The 23,141-nt window shown below is 46.6% G+C and overlaps 2 protein-coding genes across 2 annotated transcripts in view; one reads left to right on the forward strand and one right to left on the reverse strand.

Annotated features, from left to right (window-relative positions):
- Positions 1-1,533: 1,533 nt before the first annotated feature.
- LOC128443049 (urotensin-2-like) lies at positions 1,534-2,423 on the forward strand. The gene is made up of 4 exons (XM_053425745.1): positions 1,534-1,639; positions 1,895-2,020; positions 2,184-2,227; positions 2,310-2,423. The coding sequence occupies exons 1-4, from the start codon at positions 1,534-1,536 to the stop codon at positions 2,421-2,423; spliced, it is 390 nt and encodes a 129-aa protein (XP_053281720.1).
- A 5,390-nt stretch (positions 2,424-7,813) lies between these two features.
- The window catches only part of camta1a (calmodulin binding transcription activator 1a), a 274,741-nt gene continuing 259,413 nt past the window's right edge, over positions 7,814-23,141 (reverse strand). Inside the window, 13 exon segments of the mRNA XM_053425641.1 lie at positions 7,814-7,846; positions 9,765-9,795; positions 10,160-10,234; positions 11,022-11,221; positions 11,354-11,374; positions 11,478-11,549; positions 12,390-12,633; positions 12,808-12,986; positions 13,614-14,089; positions 14,173-14,521; positions 14,636-14,714; positions 14,824-15,020; positions 15,135-15,307. Coding sequence (XP_053281616.1) covers positions 7,814-7,846; positions 9,765-9,795; positions 10,160-10,234; positions 11,022-11,221; positions 11,354-11,374; positions 11,478-11,549; positions 12,390-12,633; positions 12,808-12,986; positions 13,614-14,089; positions 14,173-14,521; positions 14,636-14,714; positions 14,824-15,020; positions 15,135-15,307 — 2,129 coding nt within the window.

The following is a 23,141-nucleotide window of genomic DNA, read 5'->3' on the forward strand; positions in this document are numbered from 1 at the left end:
ATTTAAGTTTATTTGATGCTTTTTCACATTTACATTTAACACTTTGGGAGCAGAACTTCATTATAATCAATGTTTTCCCATTGATCAACTGCTCCAAAACACCAGGTGAAGCTTTACTTCAAGGAAATGTATTAGTTTGTATTTATTACCTCAAGGAAAGAATTTAAAAATATGTTTAAATATTTTTGAGAATGATGAATGGGCCCTTCTGTCCTCGTGTTGCCCCCCCATCGTCCTCCTGGACCTTCTCGGTGATGAGTCCTTGACATCGCGGTGGCAGACGACTGCACAAAGGCCGTTTTTATCTATTTTATGAAACTGTGCTGACTTAAAATTTTCAATAACACAAAACAGAAACACAACTAAAGTTCCAACGTCAAACTTTCTGCACGACAACCCAAAGAAATCAACTGCACACGAAACAAGACCTTTAAATCACCTCCTTCTACCTCCTTCTACCTAGAGGAATCAATCATCTCTCCCCGGAAGCAACTTGAGGCTTAAACACAGAAGAGACAACATTTATTTTAGAGGCTGAATAACCCGGGATCTGCAGCGGGTCCTTGCCTATTAATAAAGACCATAAATCTTAATTGCTTTTCATGATATACGGCATCGGCTAATGGAGAGTCTGGCCTTCTGACCGTAAAATGAAATGTCACCGTCGTCACATCGGAGATCATTAACATACAAGACACCGAACCCCTGACGTCACACGTGCCATAAATACACAAATTACACACAGAGGTGCAAAGTGGGTCTTTGTGAGTGTCCGTCTCCACCTGTCACCCTCTCTCCCGGCAGACAGGAGAGTTTTACTGCTCGACAACAAAGAAGTGAAAGCACAAATATAACATCTCCCCCAGAACAAGGCCTCTGAATAACGTGCATGAATCAACCGGACTCAGTGACCCGTCGGAAAAATCCTCCGCTTGCCTCAAAATGTCAGACGCCTCACGGGCCACGAGGCCTCCAACGCTTTAGCATTTACGCGGCACCGAGTAATTACGTGCTTTTATGAGTTCTCCCTGCTTCGTATGCAGCTCGAGTCGATTCAAATGGCCCAGCAGAGTTTAATGAACTGGTGGCGCGAAAAAAACCAACTAAACATTAGTGATTTGGCGGCGGTTTGTCCAGCTGCTCCCCTGAGGGACGCTGCAGAGAGTGACATCAGAGACACCGGCGTTTACAAAGTCAGTGAAAAGAGTCAATCAGGCTGAGGAGCTGGTAAAACATGGCCGTGCCCTTGAAGCAGGGGCCACGGCACTTGTGTTTTTTATTGATCCCATAATTCACCTGTGACTGCCGGCTGATTTATGACTGGTAGATAGACAGGATGAGACTGTGGATGCTGCTGACGGCTGTGGTGGCCAGTAAGAGGGAAGAGGAGGGCGGCGGGTGGAGGGGGGGGGGAAGAGGCTACATCTCAAAGTATATAACCCGGTTGGAACCAGCAGAGCATGGACAAGTCTTCTGTTTTCCTGCCTGACGACCTCCAGAAGAGTCAGAGCCACTTCCAGCCGCAGCGTGACCATGAAGTGTAACCATCTCCTGTCCTGGGCCTTCCTGCTGGCCGCCTCCGGCCCGGTGCTGGGCCACCCCATCACAGAGTCTGCTGAGATGCCCTATCCTGGACCTGGTAGGTGGAGGGTCACACCTCCGTTACACCTGTTATTTACTACTTTGATACTTAATCAGACTTTTTAGTCATGAAACTTGGACAATTCATGTGTCCTGGACCATCAATGCTGGATTTCTCTGCCTAAAACATTACAGATTTCAGATCTCAGTTCAAATAATCAAACAGTTATTAGTAATTCTTGTAGAATCTATCATGACAGAAGTGTTGAAGCATTTGAAGCCTACCCTGTGTCTCCTGTTCCGTCGTCCTCAGCGTCATTAGAGGACCGGGGAGTCGCCTCCCTGGATGATCTCTCATTCTCCGAGCAGAACTACCCCCCCCAGGACGGAGCTGGTCTCAGATACGCCACCCTCATGTCTGGGGATATCAACAGAGACGGTAAGAAGACACATGAGATATCAGTTAATCCCCCTAATCCAGGAATAATCTGCATCCACTCCGGCATGAGGCCGTTGGAGGCATTGATCAGAAGTGTGTAGTTTAAACTCTTTAAGTCTTTCTACCTCTGCTCCTCGTAACGTTGTGCTTCACGTTCCCTCAGGTGTGAGAACAACAGGCCTGTTTCCCAGAGGCATGAAGAGAGAGGTGGGTTTTTCTTCAAACGTCTCCAATGTAAAAATACAAGACAAATAAACTGTGAGTAAAATGTTTATCTCTTCTCTTTCAGGTTCTACTGGAGAAACAAAGTCTCCTGAATCCGTTCAGCCACGTGTTCGGGATCCGGAAGCAGTTCAGGAAGAGAGCGGGGACCACGGAGTGTTTCTGGAAATACTGTGTTTAAAACTTAACTTAACGCTACACACAAGAAACAGGGCTCATACAAAAACACGTGCAGACAAAATCCACATCATGCCTGTTTGTGCACATTTGCAAAGTTTATGTTCTCACACACACATAGAGGCATGAATGATTGGGACATGTTGCTTCAGTTCAGGAAGATCTATTCATTTTACTTCTATGTTTGTTTGAAACTACATTTGTGACTCCTCTGAGTGATGTGAAAGGTTTATGCCGAATATAAATAAACAGCTATATTGTACAAACCTGCCTTTTTTGTCTTTTTCTTGAAATGCACTTCAAAGTAAAAGGAGGAAAACAAAAAGACGTTCCAGACTCGGTTCTCGAGTTTTCTTCAATTTTTTCATTTTTTTATTATTTTACAGCAGAAAGAATATAAAGCATTCAGAAAACATCTTTCCATATTTTAAGGGCAATTCAAAACGTTTTGCATGGCTTCAGCAGCTGAAATCTTGTTTTTTTTTCCTTTTTTTTTTACATATCCATCGAGTCAGTGACGCTTGTACATGCACAATTACAAAAATAAAACTTACAAACAGGAGAAGGGAAGAAAAAGGAGGTAACGCAAAGACACATTGGGAGAACCGAGAGGAGATGGACGTTTTAAAGGGGGGGGGGGGGGGGGGGGGGGAGGGTCACATAACAGGGAGAGACAGAGAGAAAGACAGCTATAGAGGAGAGGAAAATAGATCTAACACTAGTTCACATGCAAAGTGTCGAGGACCCGGAAACTTTCTATCAAAGCAGGGGTTCTGTTTTTTTTCTTCTTGGTTTTTGGAATTGATGAAAACGTGCAGTTCAGTAAAGGGTGCCATATAATTGCTGTGTCCATAAACTACTGAATGCTTGTCTTGCAATACTGGCATTTGCATAAGAGTAAGTCGACTACATGTGTCCAATCATTTGAAACTTCACTCGGCCTATAGGTCTCCACAAAAAGAGTTCTTTATTGCTCTGTGTCCCCCGAGGGGAACGTGTCGTTAAAACGGTTTCTGTTGTGTTGTCCTGAAGTGCCTGCCTTTCTCCGGTGTGTGTGTGGTTGTGTGTGTTTGGGGGGGGGGGGGGAGAAGAGGAGGAAAGGCAGATCCTCAGTTTCACAGAACACCTTGAAGTCGGCGATATACTAATGCAGAGAGCCAGCTTTCAGCGAACCTGTCATCCCATTCATAAATGGCAGTAAAACAAGATTTGCAGGTGAACTTTTTTGTATAATTTCCCTCTTTATCTCAAACACACCCTCCACACTTTGTCACCTAGATGAATTAGAGGCCCTAAAGAACGGGCCGGAGTTATACGAGGAGGATTCGACAGGAGAACGTCAAATCATTTATCTTAATGAGCTATATATAACTGGGTCCTTGTGTCCGGGGCTCCACCGGTGTCTGTAACATTTCGCCGCTACCGAGAGGAAATGGATTAAACTTCATATTCACTCATTCTAAAGACTTCAGTATCCCACTGGAGGACCCGTCTGTCCTAGATTCTTCCCCAGAAAGCGTCGCTGAGACGTCTGGGTTCATTTCTCAGCTTCTCCTGCTGTCAATCAAGTGTCACGCTCTGTTTCCTCCTCCCCATTTTGGCACCCTGAGTAAAATACGTAAGGGAGGTGAACCGGCCCCTCGGCCCGGAGAAGAGCGGTGCTGCCCAGTCTGACACCTGGACGTGACTGCGTGTGTGTGTCCTGTCACGTGTGGGGCGTCTTGTGCATGTGTGTGTGTGTGTGTGTGTGTGACGTGTCGATGCTGTAACAACGGCCTCCTAACACTTGTCCGTTTGTTCCTATTTGAAATTGGGAGCAACACTGATCAAATCGAAATGAATCGAAAAAACCAAAGGGGGGAAAAAGCTCGAAAAACAACCCTGTCCTCATGCTCGGCCATGGAAACGTCAGTGGCGACTGGGAGTGATGGTCGGCTTGTGCCCACCAGTCACATGCCCCTCTGTCTTCCGGAGTTCTGGGACACGTCAAACCAACGCCCATCGTTTTTACAGAACAGCAATTCTTTTTAGCGAGTCTATCTGACTATCGATTTCTAGGAAAGTAAGCATGCTTCAGGTGCACTTCTGTCACCCTGTTAACTATTTTTACCCATGCAAGCATAATAAATCCTTCTCCGCTTTGCCACCACCACCACATTGCACCGGCTCTGCATTGCACCCCACGCACTGGGGGATGAGTGCAGAGGCAACAAACCCCAGTGGTGGCGTTTTTTCCTAAGAGTGATTTGAACGAGCTGTTCCCAGTACAAAACAGAAAAGAAGAAGAAGAAGAAGAAGAAGAAGAAGAAACGTAGCATGTAGACAAGCTGGAGTGCTGCACTGATACTGGTGTGAACGGGGGGGGGGGGGGTTCGTATTGTGGTGAGTGTGAGGTGAGGGTGCGTGTTCATGTAGAAGATACAGCACTGAATGTGTGTGTGTGTGGGGGGGGGGGGGGGGCATGTTCTCTGGGATTCCTCACGACCTCGGACGTTAGCTCGGTGCTGTCAGGATATGAATAGGCACTTTCTACATTAACACTCAGGAGAAATAAAGGTCACATGTCAGATGAGCTGAAAAAACAGGCAAACAATTTAGAAACAACCATTGGAGCCTAATAATCATTTTGTCTTTGTTGACACGTGGGGAGAGAAGACTCATGTTTGTCAGTGGCACTTGGCTGAATTATCACACGTGGTTGGAACTTGGGACACAGAAGAAACACTTTCTGGTCGTTCCTCATGGGGATATATATTAATTTAAGGATTAAGGATGTCAATCAGAACTGCTACACACAAGATACACATCGCAGGTCTCACAATTAGAAATGGCACCGGTACATCACAGCCACCACTGACCCTGCATCGAGGTGAACTGCTGCTTTAGCACCTGCGACCGCTCAGCTCGCAAAATCCACTCGTGCACAGTCCGCTACACATGGCTTCTTTTTTTTCAACTTGGTTCATTTTGGAATAACAAGGTCACATTTCAATCCCGGCAGCCTTGATCAAGGAGTTTTCTATTCATTAGAACATTTATTAGTCAGATCTGGTCCCCGGATTAGTACGACGGGGGATAAATCAGAGTTTTGAAAGGGGGGGGGGGGGGGGTTCAATCTTCCTGTCAGTGACAGAGTCATAACGTGGATTTGCTTTATTGGGACGCCGAGGGCAAGGCTGCCTGTTACAATCTTCAAGAGCAGACGAGATGTCTCAGAAACGCGTCACATTCCATTTGCAATGACAACAAAGAAAATAAAAAAATCTCAAACGCATCTATGGTAAATTCAGTGATGGTAAATGCTTCAGTTATCTGTGGGGACGGTGGGAGTGGGGGGGGGCATGAGAGGTTTAAACTGCTTTCTGCTAGAACACGACGACTCCCTCTGCAAACTGTGTTAACCTCGGTGATCTATTGATCCTCCGCCAGTTGTGATCCTATGGTCTTTAGTGCTAGTGTGTATTTCACTGTATGATTATCTGTTCTGCAAAACAATTGAACTTAATTCTCTTCTTAAGCCTTTATAGCATTCACGTACCTTGGCACCATTGGCAAAATCTTCTTGGTAGCCCAAAACAAAAGGAAAGAAACAAATAAATAAAACGTAGCCGTACTTTAAAGATAGTTTTGCAGACTTCTCCTAAACTCTAAATACAGTTTTTTTACTTTTTCATATTGCATTAATATCATGCTTTAGCAAAATGTTCTTCTCAAGAACGATCAAAATAAAATAAAATACTCTAATAGTGAAATAGTTTAAACTTTACAGAGCATAGCCACTACTGCTTGTGTTTGTTTTTTTTCCCTTTTGACTCTGTTCATACTTTTCATGCACATAGCTCATTTTGATCCCAGGTATTTACACTATATACAAACAATACAACCATACTTCTTAGGCATTCAAACAAAACTATACAAATATTCTGTTTTTGTCTCGTACCTGTTTTTGACCCATTTTTAATGAATAAAATAATATATCTCTAAAATACAATCCCTTTTGGGTAAATGTTTTTTCCTACGTACTTTCAGCCTTCTTTATATACAGAAATCGCTCAATTGTCAAAAATATGGATTTGTCAAACCCCTATTTTGGGACAAGCTTAGGGACCCCTCAAAGAATCTCTAAGACGTCAAGGCAATGTATGTGATCTTCCCCTCAGAAGCCTTCACAGGCTCCGAAGTTCGTTTAAAAAGAACAGTAATAACCTGCATGACCAGAACCGGTACAACACAAAAAAGGGGGCAAGTTCTTCTCTCTCGTTAGGTGTGAGAGGAGCAATCTATCGAACAGAATGGACGAATACAGGGATAGCTTCATTACCGAGATGTCAGAACTCATGGAGGAGAAGATGGATGTGTGCGCCACTAGAGTGGGAACCAAATGGAAAAATCATAGGATAGGCTGAAAGACTAGACCATAAGCACACAAGCAAAGACTTTTCTCCTCGCCAAGAATTCATGCACTTTTTTTTCTTGGTAGGATTCAACAACATAGAGTCTGAAGACACAGATCATCAATACATTAGACGTGATGGAACGAATACATCGGACAGTATGGAGCAAATTCAAGTAATAAAGTGACGATATATACCATAAAGCATGGGGTTTTCTTTAAGAAATGGCAAAACAGAAACATTTTATGACCCCATCTGCATCCGCATGGTCAAACCCCGGACTACATTCAATTTGTAGCTCCACCCGTGTGGGCAGACTGGTGTGGGGGGGGGGGGGGGGTAGAGCACAGTGGGACAGGAGGAAGTGTGGAGCTAAATTGAATATCACCATCTACAGCAGTGGTAGAAATGAGCGTGTGGGGGGTCACCAATACATCTGGTTGAAAAAAATCCGTCCTCGAATGACTGGTCACTTAAAAAAATATGAAATTACGATCAGAGCCCAGAGTGTTTTCTGCGTGTTCGCCCCCGAAACCTCTGGGATCTTCTGCAGCAGCCGTGATTCACGTCTCTCCAGGTCCTCAGACCTCCTCGGACATGTCCCTCCAATCGTCCAAAACCTCTTCACGTCCAAATCAAGACAAAGCAATCCACGAAAAAAGTGCAAAAAATGCCATGAAGCAAATGTTCAGCAAGCCCCTCCCCCACTCCCACCCCGACCCTTAGAGTTTATAATCCCGTAGAAGTCGCCACTCTCTGTCCAAAAATCAAGTCAGTGGAGAGAAAAGATATGTGAAAAAATGCTGTCGTACATGTAATAGTAGTTGAACCAGTAACACTGCAGAAGTAGTAATAATTGCAGTGCTTGCATTGATGTTTTTTTTTTTTTTTTTTCATTTCCCATTTCTCTTGTAAAATGTCTCGGGTACAAACGGAAAAAAGAAAAACAGAGGAGTCAGGAGAGTGATGTCACATCGCGAGGGGGCTCGTCTGAGGGGCCTCATGTTCCCTGGCCCTTTTCAATTCTTTCACCCTGGAACACAGACAGAGGAGACAGGTGTCAGCAAAGTATGAAGGACACAACTCGAGTAACAAGCTCATCAAACACACACAAACACACACACACACAGTATCACACGGCTCAGCCACAACTATCAGAACAATATCAAGTCAGTCCAGAACAACAGGAACTACGGCTGCTCTGTGAAAGGAAGCGTTGGTCAGGATGGATCTGGACAAAATGGATTATTATCATAGCACAGTTACAAAATCATTACTCTTAACTTATTACATTAATGATAGATTAGACTTAAGTGACAGAATAAGGACAGGAAATATTAATCTTAATTATAAAAGGTAGTTAGTACTTGTGACTCTTCCTGAGGTTAATACATATATGTGTTTTTAGGGGGGGGGGAGGTTTTCCTCACTTCAGTCGTGGGTTAATAAACCAGTGAGGCAAAACTGATTTATGAATATGAGCTGTACAAATTAGATTTGAGTGATTAGTTCACCGAGGAGCAGAGGACGAGTGGAAAGTGGTTCTGTCGAGTGCACGACACTCTTCACCCTCAACAATCGGATTTTAACACATCAACCTCCGTCACGTTATGGATTTGGTTCTGCTCCGGCAGTTCTCAGAAGAAGGTAAATACTGGAACATTTATGTATTTGAAGAGAGGCAGACGAGCTGGATGCATGTTTAGATGCAGTGTGTGAGCGTGTGTGTGTGTGTGTGTGTGTGTTTGCTGCATCCTCTCATGCACGACTGGTGAACTCCCTGGAGGAATGAATCCATTAGAGCTTTGTGATGTAGTCCTGGGGGGTGGGGGGTGTAAAGGAACCTATTGTTTGTTTTTCCACTGTGACCTATATGCTATCTCAGCTTCCTAACCCACTGTAACATCACACTATAGCAGACACGCCTGAATTAGAGTTGGTATTTCCACAATTCTCTAAAGACACCGTGTCCCAGTTCAGGACAGTAAACAACAGAGGTAAACATGTCGCAGGAATGTCAACAGGAAGGAGGCTGAAGGTTTGTGACAATCAAATGTTAAATCTTCTATAACGTGGTGCTGGTGTAGCTTCATTCAGCAGAGATCTTATTGTGCTTTTGATGAACCAAAGGGCAAATTGCATTCAACAGTCGGACATGGCTTTAAGCATATGGAAGACAGCGGGGGGGGGGGGGGGCACGGGGGACAGGTTCCCCTCCCAGTCTGTTGAGAGGCTAGAAACAGGACACAAGGCCAGTCAGACAGACAGACAGACATCCAGTTGAGAAACAGCAGGCCCATAGCATGCCTGAAGGTAGAGGAGCAAGGCCCAGAGGTGTCACCACTCCACAACATGCAGCAGAATAAAAAACATGATGGAGGAAAAAGCCTCCCGCTCTCTGAAGCTGGCGATCATCTGCATAACCACAAGAAACCAAAAGTCCAAAGAAAACAAAACCAACAGGAAGAAACCGTTGTGAAACAGGAAGTCACTTCCAAGGAGAGAAAGACAGAGATAACAGAGAGTCAGAGAGAAGTGCCCGGTAAGTGTTGCAGTGACTTCGTCATTCAGAAGCATTTGGTTAGTTCGAGATCGGTTCGGCTCTAAATCTGAGCGTCTCAGTCCACCTGTGGCTCCGGTCGGCAGCCCTTCATGCAAGCAGGCATCAAGCAACAGTGATGGAGAAGGAGGCAGATTGGGTGGAGGGGTGGGAGAGAAAGAGAAGGAGCGAGAGAGAGAGAGAGGGAGAGAAAGAGAAAGAGAGGGAAGGAAGGACAGAATGCAAAGGTCGAGACAGGAGGAAATAATTGTGTTATTAGAGAGTGAGCGAAAAACCGAGCCAAGATGGAGATAAGGAGGGAGAAAGAGGGAGAGACAGAGTGAGAGAGAGAGAGAGAGAGAGAGAGAGAGAGAGAGAGGGGCACGAACTGAGTTGCTGAGGCTGCACTCACCCGCTTGAACAGTCTATGGTCCATCAAGGGGCTTGGCATAAACAGCAAAACAATACCAGAGAGCTATTAGCACACAGTAGGCACTGTGAGGGGGGGGCAAGGACAGGTGGGGGGGGGCAAATACAGTGAGAGGGGGGGAGGTAGGGAGGAAGGTGGAGCTAAGGTGTTGGAATACATTTCTACCACCCAATTTAGAGAGGTAAATGAAAAAAAACACATGACAGAGAGTAAAGAGGAAAGTTAAGAAGTTTGTACTGTGTCTTACTGGTTTAGCTCAGTGGGACATTATCCCTTTAGACCAGGAGCCAACCACTGAGGTTCTGCTTTGTTAAATGTTAAATCCTGTGTGTGTGTATGTGAGTCTGTTTGTGAGTGTGTCGGTGTCGGGGGTCTACCTGTGGCGACAGCGACGGAGGAACCTCATGATCTTCCTGGCAGCCTGATCCTGCCTCTTTGTGAGCAGACTACCTCTATAAAAACACCACAGAGCCACAGATTCATGTTAATACGATGTGAACAGTTCAGCTGCAACTGAATATAGCAATCTGTACAGTTATTAATAACCAGAAACTGACTGTTCATCATCCTGAGAGTCTTTACCGAGCACTCACTCGTCGGCTTCAAACAAAACGCTGCTCAGCTGCATTGTGCTTCTGCTCCTTGTGAGGAATTAACTGAGAAAAGCTCAAAAACTATCACAACTCAATGGAATCACATCAATGGTTAGGTTTTTATTTCAAAAAGGTCTAAATTAGAAATATAATTATTTACACGCAAGGGGGGAAATGGCTAAAAAAACATGTGTACTGTAACTAAGTGTTCATATTTCATCAGAATATTACGGTAAATGCCACAATCATCAAACATTTAATAAACGTAATGTAAATACATAAATATCATGTTAAAATGAATCTGTAGAGAAGAGGCCGAGTCAACTGATGAACCTGGTCAGTGCTCATCTGGTTGTGGAGTTTATTTCCTTCGATGGAGCATTTCCTGGTCACCAGTAAAACTGAGCAGGAAGCTGTGACTGCTTGTTGTTGTTATGATGTTTGAATCATCGCTGAGCATCAGGTTGATCGCTGTGTTCAAGCAACGTGTACGTGTGAGTGCTCAGTCAGGGTTCTCTATTAAAAAGTCCCAACTTCTCCTTCATCAATTCCAATAACCTAACTACTGCAGTTACATTTGTAATAGACAGCATAATAAAGTGGTTCCTTCATTAACATACTGCTTCTATCAGGCTGTTATATGTACCTCAGTTTGTGCTGCACCAGGGCAGCGGCGGCCCCGCGGTGGTGAGGCTTCAGCCTCCCAAACTCCTTGTAGCTGCGGTAGTATTGCTGAATGAGCACGGCCGCCCTCCTGCTCTGCTGGAACTTCTTCTGTTCATGGTAGCTGCGAAATTTACTCTGGATAAGGATGGCGGCCTGCGTCATCTTCTTATAAAGTGCGTACTGTTGACGAGAACAAAACCAACGTGAGTGTGTGAACGCTGCAGTGGCTCTACGGGATCCCGCTGCAGCAGAGGATCACAATCTGAAAGTTTGGCATTGAATTCAGCTGCTGGTAGTGAAAAGCAAATTTACCTTCAAGGCTATCCATGTTAGCTTGCAAACAGAGAAGGGAAAGATTGTGAATGATGCACTAATATTCACCAAAGCTCTGTATTGAGAGTTCAGTCATTGATTCGTCTTGCATCTGTCTCCCTACCTGTTTGTACTTCTTGTAACAACGTTGAACAACAGCAGCAGCTACTTCCTGTTGCTCTCGGAGCGGCCGTCCCTGTTGGAGAGCAGAGTGGAATAGGTCAGAGGTCACAGTAGAACCTGCATTTTCGCCACAAAGGACATTAGTTGCCATGTCAAGTCTCGCTGAGGTCTCCCGGTGGCTGGCAAATGAATGCCACCTTGGAGTGAGTCCACGCCTGGTGAACTGGACAGTGGGGGAGAAGGAGGTCAGCTGTGGAGTGACACAGAGCCGGAGGTCTGGCTCGGTATCAGCTGACACAACAGACGACTGGGAACCACAGCAGAAAGGATTTGTCATATGAACTCCTCATGTAGCTTCGGGAGGTTGGGTAGCAAGTTGAGGAATGGGATCGGGCGGGGGGGGGGGGGGGGGGGGAAGGACTGGTGTGTGGAGAGCTAGTTAAAAACAGGCAGTAGCAGGCTCCAAACAAGTAAGTGAGAGAAGAGAGAGAGAGAGAGAGAGAGACAAGAGAACATAAACTTAATTGTGTCTATTTGGAGCAGGGGGGGGTTCAGGGGGGGGGAATGCATCGTTCCTCTAAGCAAGGCCATGCTCTGCTCAAGCCACCTTCCCATGCTGAAACCACAGGGACGTCTCTGAATCTGTCTCTGTTTGTGTTGACGTGTGCGTGTGATCGGAGAAACAGAGGATGAGGCAGAGATAGAAAAATGTGAGCATCATATTAAGCGTGATTAGAAACACAGGAAGTCTCCGGACGCATCAGGACCTTTCCTGCTAACATCAGAACTCTACAGCCTGGAACCTGTCAACATCTCCCCGAAGGCCCCCAAAAAGAAACACCACCGAGCAGCACCGCCCTGCCACTGTGGACTGCAGCACACACAGCAGACGGCTCCAGAGCCGGGCCTGTACCTTGTACTTGCGGAAGGAGGTTTGGACGAGGCGGGCGGCCTCGTACAGCTCTCTCTGCTCGGGGTCGGACAGAGTCAGCTGGGCCAGGTCCCGCTCCACCTTGCTGTTGGAGGCGTTGATGAACTCACTCCAGTCGGCCGGGGACGGGAGGGTGGAGCGCTCCAGGGGCGTCTCCCTGAGCGGAGACCCGCCAGGACTGAGGCTGGTGTTGGACGAGGGGGTCAGGGGCTCATTGTAAAGAGATCTGAGGAGAGACCAGTACAGACGTGTTCACTTCCTCTTTGTCGTTACTGGGGGAAAACTGCAGGTAGTGAATATTAATACCTCTGTAGGGAAGGGAACTTGTACTATGCACACACACACACACACACACGCTGTCATTTCAATATGGATATCTGCCGCCCCCCCGCCTCCTTACCGCAGGTGTATGATGCTCGGCAGCTGCTCCACATCTCCCAGGTAGTTGGCCAGCCAGTTCATGGTGTTGCTGACCCCCGACGTGTCTGAGGGCACAGAGTCGGCAGCGGTGAAGTTCTCCCTCTTGATTCTCTCCGGCGTGGCCTCGATGATGTGCTCTGCCAGAGTCATCATGTTCACCTGTTGGGTGGAGACAAACAGGGATGAGTGAGAAGAGCAGCGGATCAAACTGGGAAAGACTTGTTATAGGGAAACATTTCTAATCCATCACTAAGCACGTCTCTTGAAGGACACGTTAGGCAGAGAGAGACGACTGGAAGAATTCCCAGGTTATAGACATGGATCAATAGAGAGAGTTTATTACTCTGTGACGGCCATTATTATGTGTCAGGTTGGCCCGGTGCACTTTGCCGGCCCAGTAGAGAGGGCGGACATAATAGAGGTGGCATGGCACTCTTTAAAAGTCATTCATTCTTCACTGGTGACGGTGCAGCTCTCACAACAGCCTCCGTCTAATAGTATGAATGATTTATATGCAAAAACTTCTGATGTGTATTTGTATTGAAAGGCTTGTTCCTTTTCTTTCTCACTAACAGAGTGAAGATCAGTTAACTCAGGCCACTTTTCTGCTCGATGCTTTTCTTCCAGACATTTCTGCTGCTGTAGTGTTGCAGTCCATTTCTGTGATGCAGTCTTTTTCATCAACAGCAAAATGCTTGTGGAACCAAATTAGTTCCTTGTCACTGCTGGTGCCAGGTTCTACACACCGACCACGTACACCGCTGTTGTGTTTTGTTGTGTAATCACCTGTAGGTCATCCATCTGCGTGAGACAGTCCTGGTTCTCCAGATCCTCCCGATAGGATAACAGCTCTGCATCAGCCATTTCTCTGTCTGCCATCACCAGCATGCCGAGCTGCTCTCGCTGACGCAACCGGTTGACCAGCTTCTCCTTCCCGAGGCTGCTGCCTCCACCGACCCCCGGCGTCTTCCTTCCCACGCCGCTGCTGGAGAAGCTCTCTCTCGATGTCCACCTGACTGTCCCCGGGCAGCCTCCTGTGGACAGGCCCTTGTCTGAGCTCAGGCCCTCTGAGGACAGGCTTTTGGGGCTGGAGGACAGCTTGTGGAGCTGCTGCTGCTCCAGGCTCAGAGGAACAGACATGGCCTTGTCCGGCCGTGTCTGAGAGAGTTCTGGGTTGGGTTTATGTTTTTTAGCAAGTGGGAGGTCTCTCTGGCCCTCGCTGCTGTAGTAGTTGGAAGGCTCTGATCGAGGCCTTCTCAGGTCTGCAGTAAACAAAACATGTACCCATTAGATGAAACACTTTTCTTGAAGTGTTAGAAACATGAAAAAGGAGAAGTCCACTGACCTGGATTGAGGCTGGTGGTGCTGGATGTGGTTGTGGTGGTGGCAGGACCTCCTTTCTTGCTGCTGGGTGGGACTACACTGTCGTTTGCCCAGCTGACCATCCAGCTGTCTGTGGTGGGGGCGTCGGGGCCCGGGGAGAAGGACATGCGAGCTGCGGGCGGTAGAGGGGCTGGAACCTGCTGCTCTTCCCTCTGGAGCTGCTCCAGACATTCAGCCAATTTGGTGTGGCCACGAGAGCGGGCGATCGACAGGGGTAAGCGGCCGAGAGAGTCTGGGATAGCGAGGGCACGTCGGTCCCATTTGTACAGGACCACTGCTGCCTCCAGGTGACCCAGGGCACACGCCCACATCTGGGTGGAAAACAGATGGATCAGAAAAGGCAGAAGAGGAAACATCCATCTACACTGAGTACAGGTTCAGTAATAACTTCTCGGATTCTCTTCACATAAAAGCTTCTCACTTACCAGAGGCGTGCAGGAGAAGTGATCCACATTCAGAGGGTCCACTTCCAACTCTAAATCAATACTATCAGCATGCTTAGTGCTGTATGGAGGAGAAAAAACAATCAGCAACCCACTGGCATTCGGTGTGGTGCACACCAATTACATAGCAAAGCTCCATTATAGAGTATCTAGAGTAGATTGGTTCTCACCGCCACTTGATGAGTGTCTGGATGAGGGTGGCGTATCCCTGGCCTGCAGCCAGGTGAAGGAGTGTCATTCCTCGGAAGGTCTTAGAGTGGATTAAATGTTTGGACTTGGCCCAGCAAGCTCTGCTCATCATCTTCTCACAGACCACCACCACGCGGCTCTCAAAAGAGCTGCCTGCTTGAATCTGGCCAGACACACACTCACATACGAAAAGGAGCAAGACGTTATTATGAGTATGTGTGTGTTGTGCACTGACACATGTCAAATGTTGTTTTAGCGCTGAAAGCACGAGTAACATGATGTTTCCTTTTACCTGTGACTGGCTGTTGTTGCCTCCACCTCCTCCACCACCTCCTCCTGTCCCCCCTGTTCCTCCCCCAGCTCCGCCACTCCCTGCACCGCCCGGCTGCTGGTGGCTGGCCATCTCCGCCATCCTCCTCTCCATCTGCTCCAAGCGCTCCAGGATAGACATTCTGAACTGGTTATCTAGGCAAACAGTGGGACACAGAAGAAGACGAAGAACACGTCAGCACACAAGTAGCAAGAAAAAGATGTCTTTGCTGTTACAAGCACAAACAACCCTGAGTCCTGACAGGACAAATTATCACTGGTATGCAGCACAAGGAGCTCTGAGCGGCACGAGGACTGTCGCAGTGACTCGGGGATTAACATCACCAGGGAATTAACACAAATTTCTCAGATACTGCAACGCTGATGGCAATATAATTTCCTACTTTTAGCTGTAACACACAACCCCCCCGATAATGACTCTTAATCTCTCCAGAATGTGAGTGGAAAACAATGGCATCAATCATTCACTTCATCAAAACAATCGACTTTACTAAAATAACCTTTCAGGCCCATCAATCATCTGCTAATGGCTCCCATCACTGAACTCCTGCTGCCATCTCTCATGCATTACTCAAGCACTGGCCCAGCACGCTAATACAGGTTGAATGATCGGCCAATGAGTGGGGGCATGCTAAATGTGTCCAGCCTTTCACACAGGGCCTCCGACACACTCTGGGGGAGTGTGCAGCTGACGGGCCTCTCCAGCTGATTAAGTGCAGCCTGTTATGGTCACAGAGTTCCAGCCCACCCTGGTTCCATAAGCCTGTGTGGTGGGAGGACCACAGAGCTGACAGCCCTGAATCAATCACCACTCGCACCTATCCACGGTCCTTGAAGTGCGGCCTTTCCGTGCATCAAGATGGATGGAGGTGTATAAGACTTGGAGTGTGTTTACTTGCTGCTCTGGAGGCAACTGCTGCTTTGTACCTTGTGTCACAGTGGTTGAGTGGGGTCGTCTCTGATTAAGATTAAGATTAAGATACATTTATTTATCCCAAACACATGCACAGACATGCAGGTAGGGACATTTAACCTCTGCTTTTAACCCATCTGGTGCAGGACACACAGAGCCAACCATGTATGGCGCCCGGGGAGCAGATGTTGGGGGGAGTAAGGTGCCTTGCTCAGGGGCACTAGACAGGGCAGGGAGAATCCTCTTGGATATTTGGACAGATCAATCCACGTTTTTCCTCCGTGGAGTCGAACCAGAGACCTTTTCTGCCCATAGTCCAAGTTTCTGCCACTAGTCCACGGCCTCTCCCTGATCAGCTTTTCAGCCTTGCGACAAGAAGAGCTCATCCGGACGTCAGAAATAAAGACCACGTTGCATAATTTAACCCCCAAGTGCAGTAAGGGCAGAGAAAGGGCATCCCTTTTAAAGACTTTAATTAAATCAAGTACACAAAAAACGAAAAAATAAGAAATTCTAAACTCTTACAACCACTGCAATGTATCCTTGCTGCAATATGTACACACGTGAGATATACGACCTAAGAGCCAAAGATCACTGAGACATTGAGGAAACAAACCTCCCTTACCAACACACACACACACACACACACACACACACACTGACACACAATCCTATGTGCAGACAGTGGAATGGGATGGGCACAGGGAGACCACTGCAGCAGGGAGTATAGAAGACTGCATTAGCATTCCCCATTTAACCACTATGAGGCCGTTTCTGTGGCAACCTGCTGCCGAGCGGTAACTAGGCGACAGGAACATGGCTGTGTGTGTATGGTCTGCCGGCGCGCTATTGGCTTATTGATGAAGGGGGGGGGGGGAGGACTGTACACCAGCAACCAAAAAAAAAGAAAAAATGGTGAGAGAAAGGCAAACAATGAAAAAAATGGAGTCCATAAATCATCTTCGCTGTGCTTTTTGTGCACTTTGCCCACTGTCTCTTCTCAGTGTTGATGTTGTGGGTAGGGACCCTAATGACTCTAAGTGGGGGGGCCGTCACAGGACGACCCGGTGACATTTTGCACTTTACGGTGTCTTGGCAGTCGTGGCTCCGGTTGCTCCGTGGAGAGCGAGTGTCACAGTCAAACCTCCTCCTCCTCCTATAAGCTGCTAGAAACGGGGTCAAGTGAGAGCTATCATCGGACAGGAAAACATAATGTCACCGGCCGGTAAACTGCTGCCTTCAGTGACAACATGCCGCAGTGTGAATAATGGACTCAGAGGACAACATTGAGTTCTCTGCCTTCGATCCCCCGTGTGTGCTATAGACTGCGTAAGTGAGGATGCTGTCGGATCAGCAGATTGCTCCGATAATCGAGCAGTTTGGAGGTTTTTTTCTTTTTCTGCCGAGACTTTCGCTTTGTGCGCAGCCATCTCGAGACAGGTGAGGTGAAGAGTTGAAAGCCTGTTCCAGACGGAGTGCTCGTGTCAAGAGGGGAGTCACGGGGTGGAGATAGGCCACCGCACTACAACCTGCCCTGGCACACGGCTCGGCTCTTCCTCTCCCACTGGCTTACAGGTGGGGAAAGATGTAGACAGAGAGATGAGGAGAGAAAGAGGAAGAGAGAGAGAGCGAGAGAGAGAGAAAGAGAGACAGAGAGAGAGAGAGAGAGAGAGAGAGAGAGAGAGCGAGAGAGAGTGGGGGATAGTTAGCGGTAGGCTGACATGTCTTTGTTCAGACCCAGTGCTGCAGTGTGCTGCAGTGCAGATGATGTCATCTCCACCTGCTGCCTGCTGCTCCAAATGCGATGCACGTCCACTGCAGAGGGAGGATGGGGGTTGAGATGAGGGGGAGGAGAGAGGGAGGGACCCGGGGAGGTGCGCAGCCAAACAGAACTGTAACAACAGGGTGACGCTGTTAACGCCCTCCCACTTTCCGGTTTACTCCCTTGTGACAGTGTGTGGCAGCAGACGTGGTCACTTGCACACATTTAGCGTAGACTGTGACATGCTATTATAAAAAAAATGAATGCAGAAATGAACAGCACTCATTACATTGTGAGCACTGAAATCATCAGGCAAATGAGAGTACAATTCATTTACATGCCAGACTAAGTTTCTTTGGATTTTCATTTTTATTAGTAATTTTTCATTATTTGTATATTTTAATGCGTTTGTTTGTATTTTAACATTTCTTAAATAAATGGTAAAATTTGATCACAAAAAAGCCCGGCTCAGTTTCTGTGGATGAGACAAGTTTCCTCAGTTATGGAGATTTATTATGAATTTACTCTCGTGCTTTAGGAGCTGTTTTCCTCTGCAGGACTTCAAATTGCATATGAAAAATACGACAGGAAAGAGAACTGGTTCCCCTCCTGAATGAATATCACTTCTCCCACACTTTTATCTACCTGGATTCATCTGAGCTCTGGGTTATCCTATTGAGTATTTGGTGCTATCTATTTTGAGTTATATTAATATGAACATAATTTAAGGGTGCACAGTCTGTCACTTAACAATTGGAGAGTGTCTTTTTGAAATGACTGAGTGGAAAACCTCTCACCTCTGGGATGAAAGCCGGGAGATGAAGGGAAAGTGCCTCAATTAAAGGTCTTTTAAAAGAGTAACCGCTGTCTTCGCTGAAAGGGGAAAACTACAAGCACCAAGAGTGAAGAGCACCTCCACATATTAGTGAAAGAGGCCTTGAACCTTGATGACCGATAATGCAAATGAGCAAGTTTGTAGCTTGCATTTGAACCAACACTCATCTTTCTGCTAATTCCAGAGGTCTGTCTGTCTGTTTAAATGTTTAAGGTCCTTGTCAAATTTGGTGCATTTTGAACAAGCAAAACATTCAATATCAATAAACTTTCAATAAACAGGGAACCAGTAGCACCGATCTGCAGCAGCAAGCTTCACCAAGCTTTGGATGAACAGGTGAACAGCTCTTTGTGCAGCAGCCTGGTGCAGCTTCAGGGTTCTGTGGACTGAGTCCTGCAGCGGCTCAATAACTGGAGGTCACTTTTAGAGTTTCAAAAAGAAAGCTGCAACCAGCATCACCAAACAGCCCCCCCCCCCCCCCCCCCCCCCACAAACAACCATGTGTTAAACAAGAGCTGCGTTAGTTCCAGTGAATTTCTACTGTTGCTCAGTGAGATCCACAGAGTCCCGTGACCAAATCCCATAATAAAGATAAAAACAGCCGGCTTCCATAGGGAAAAAGTCACAAGTCTAATTTGGGAAGTCACTTTACAGTAGAGGAACTGTAACATACTTTCTGTGTGATAAAACTAGTGCCTGATCTGTGCTGAGTCAGGAGTGCTCTGCTGTAGCTTCCTATTAGCTTCTCTCAGAGGACATGGGTGTCCTCTACCAGACTCAGAGAGCAAAGGACCCGCAAGATGTGCATTGGGTTTCAACCCACACAGGCGCAGCGTCACAGCCCTGCCCCGCGTGGTCCGCCTCATCTCGGGGACATGGCAGCAGGTTGACGTACAGAGGGATTACGGGAGGAAGGACAGGGTTGTTTATTGACATGCAGTGGAGCACAGTGGGAGTGAGAAGGCTGAAGGGAGGAAGGAGACGGCAGGAGACATTGCAGGTAAGGACAGGACAAGGAGGAAGAGATGAGATGAGAGAGAAGGAGGGAGGGCGAGAGGAGAAGAGGAGAGGTCAGGAGAGAGAGGGGAGAGAGACAGAGATAGAGGATACGCCAAGGCAGCAGTCGTCACTGAGACAGGTTGACGAATTCAGTGGTTGGGTCAGGTGAGCAGGCAGCGAGAGGCAGCGTCATCTGTCACGACTTGGAAATGTCAAGGATGAGGGCAGGAGGAGAACTATCAGTGGAGCTGCCTTCTCTTAGACACATGTGGACACTTTCGCAAATAAACAACTTGTATCTTCAGCAGCAGTCGGGATCCGAGACAAACAATATAGTCCAGCATCTGTTTTCCCCGATTATAGATGATGGAGCACTCCCTCTATCCTTCCACACACGTTCCGTTCCACACTTTAATCCGAGAATTGCTTATAAACATATGGTTTATAAGCAAGTGTAGCTGGACAACTTTAATCCTCACTTCTGAACCCCCGGTTGTGTCCCTGTCAATCAATCTAGGGCTGGACCTCGTTATCTCTCTGAAGACAGGCAGCTCCCCGCCTGTCACCCCGGAGGAAGACCAGAGGCCGGCCTCCCTCTGGGTCTGTGTGAGCTGACTGACAGAGCCTGGTGTTTGTGACTGAGCAGAGGAAGGGGCTCTGGCCATCTGGCAGCAGCAGCCCTCACAGCTGGAGCACGCGGGAGGGGGGGGGGGGTGGTCTATCGATCAAAGACCAACTTAACTTTGACATATGGTGGAGGTTTTGTTCCATCTATTGTTATTTTACCTCCCATTTCAGTCTCGTTAGCAGAGATTTTAACTGCCCGGATGATAATAATATATGTGGTAGAGACATCTTTCTTTTGTTGAGTCTATCATTACGGCATCAAATCAATTCGAAGACACCCCCCACCCATCCATCCATCCATCCATCCATCCATCCGTCCATCTGTCTTATCTGCTGTACTGCTCATGGATGTGGGGGGGGGGGGGGGGGAGGCAGGTACAACCGTACGGCTCGTCAATCCTTCACAGGGCGAACACACACAAACCGACAAATGCATTCACACTCACACTGAGCAGTAAATTAGTTTCCAATGCACTTAACCTGAAAGTCTTTGGACTGCTGAGGGGAAACTGGAGGAAACTCCACTGACATGGAGCGAACACACAAACTGAATCTTTTTTCTTTTTTTTTTAAGAGCAATAAAACGCCCACTAGAGATTCTTTACTTTGCTGTTTTCTATTTGTCAGATGGTTGATTGGGTCTTGTTTAACTTGGTACTCAACCCTAAACCATCTAGTCAGCAGGCAAAGGTTTTGATCACTTACTAGTTTTGCTTGCAATTTGTTTTCAAAAGCAGAAACGCACAAGATACCATCATTTTAAGTTCAAGGCTAAAACAAAAGTCAAGCCAGTCACATGCCTGCATCACTGATATATATATTTATCTTGCAGGATTTGTCAGCAAATTACTACAGCAACAGGTTGGCAAATTTGTAAAATGATGTTCCCACACTGTTAATTTACTCTCGACTACAGTGAGCTGAAGTTTAATAACTGCAAAAACAAAGGTCACAGAGCTTGAATGATACTTTCCCGCTCGGCCACAAAGGTGAAGGAGCTCTTAACCTACTGGCATTTACCCAACTGTATAGGTCAATATGAGTTTAGTCTGAACGCTGAATAGATAGACTGTGTCACGTTGAAGGTAAAATGCCAGGAGCGCACACCACTGGGATTTACTGTCATCCGCTATCACCCTAATAGAGTGATTCACTATTGGCTTTTTGTCTTGGACGGCCGGGTAGTTTGATTTTTCTTTTTTTATAGGCGTTCAATCGCTACAGTAACAACAGCATACGATTAGCCTCTTATTTGCATCAGCCTCTGTGTACCGCCTGACACATGAGCTGCAGAGGAGAGATGAGTGGAGAAACGATTTCAAAGATGAATCCATCAGAGATAAAACACCAGCACGGCCGGAGGGACAGGACGTCTCCGAAGCTTTCCATTAACAGTAGGACAACACTGTTAAGACCAAATGCATTCACAGGAATCTCAGCCTCCCTCCTCCTCTTCCTCCTCTCAGTGGTTTATAAAACTGGCAGCTACTTTGAATCACATTTCAGTCTTTTGTCAGATCCTGGAAGGCTGCAGAATGGAGAGGATATTGTAAGGTTGTAATTTAGAGCTGAGGACAGAGAGCAGAGGCAGAGCTGAGACTTGGAGCCATCTGATCTTGAACACGATGTAAGTTATGTTTGGTGAGGGACTAAATTACCCCCTCTGTTTTAATTTGCTCTTATGACCGCTCAGAGAGAAACGACTGCACGGCAGGGAAGGTTAGCTGAGTGACCCACAAATGCAGAGCTAACAACATAACATAAAACAAGCACATTCCCCGGGTTGCACTTATTGAAACAGACAGTAAATTAGCTGAGAATACAGAAAAAAAAACACATTATCCCCTTATGATTTATAGCAGACTGGGTCTTGTTAGGACAGGAGTGGGCAGCGGAATGCATATTTCACATCACAGCGCTGACAAATCCTGACTGATAATGTAATAAAATGCAAATCACAGAACACAGCTTCACAAAGAGCGATCAAAAGCATAATTCAAGGCGTCTTTGACAGTTCCAGCCCAAACTACACACAATGAGCTGCACAAAGGCATTCTGCACGACGATTATGTGGCAAAGCATTCAGTCATCACGGTGTTATCCACCTTCTTACTACTGTACTTTAGATTCAAATAGACGATAAAGTGAAAGAATGAGAACACAAAACCCAGTGATCAAACATGTAACAGTATGAAGTACAATAGGAGTCTATAAATAAGGAGTGTTGAACTGGGACTCGGGCACATAAACAGCCAGAAATGATGTGCGCTCTCCAAATTGTTTTTCTTCCAATGTCCCACTACTGTCTCTTTAAAGCCTCCAGTCTGAGGTGATCCATCACCTCCAGGTGTAAGCTCTCTCACATTAGAGCTGCTGTGAGTAGAATTACTACTATTGATAAGGCTCCTGTTACTCATATTATGGGACGAGCGGAGCCACACCGGTGATATTACTGCATCCAACATTAAATAATTGATAATATTGATCGAATTTTTCAACTCATTTGTACACAGCAAACAGCTCCATAGATATAACTGCTCATATTAGCAGTTATTCTTTATTGTTCCAGGCGGGAAATTTGTTTTCACAGCCCCATTCCCAAACATGTATCTACAAATACACTTACACACACTTACACACACACACACACACACACACACACAGTATATGTATGTTCAGAGGGTTTTTTATATTTAGAGCTGCTGTGAGAAAAGGGTCTGAACTCTTACAAAAGGGAAATGATCAATATTAACCCTGCTGCCCATGCTGCTTCTGCAACAAGCACACAAGTGCTATACGCATGCGCCGCTATTTCATTGATGCTAATGCTACT

This window comes from Pleuronectes platessa, chromosome 6, assembly GCF_947347685.1.
Source record: "Pleuronectes platessa chromosome 6, fPlePla1.1, whole genome shotgun sequence".
Classification (NCBI taxonomy): domain Eukaryota; kingdom Metazoa; phylum Chordata; class Actinopteri; order Pleuronectiformes; family Pleuronectidae; genus Pleuronectes; species Pleuronectes platessa.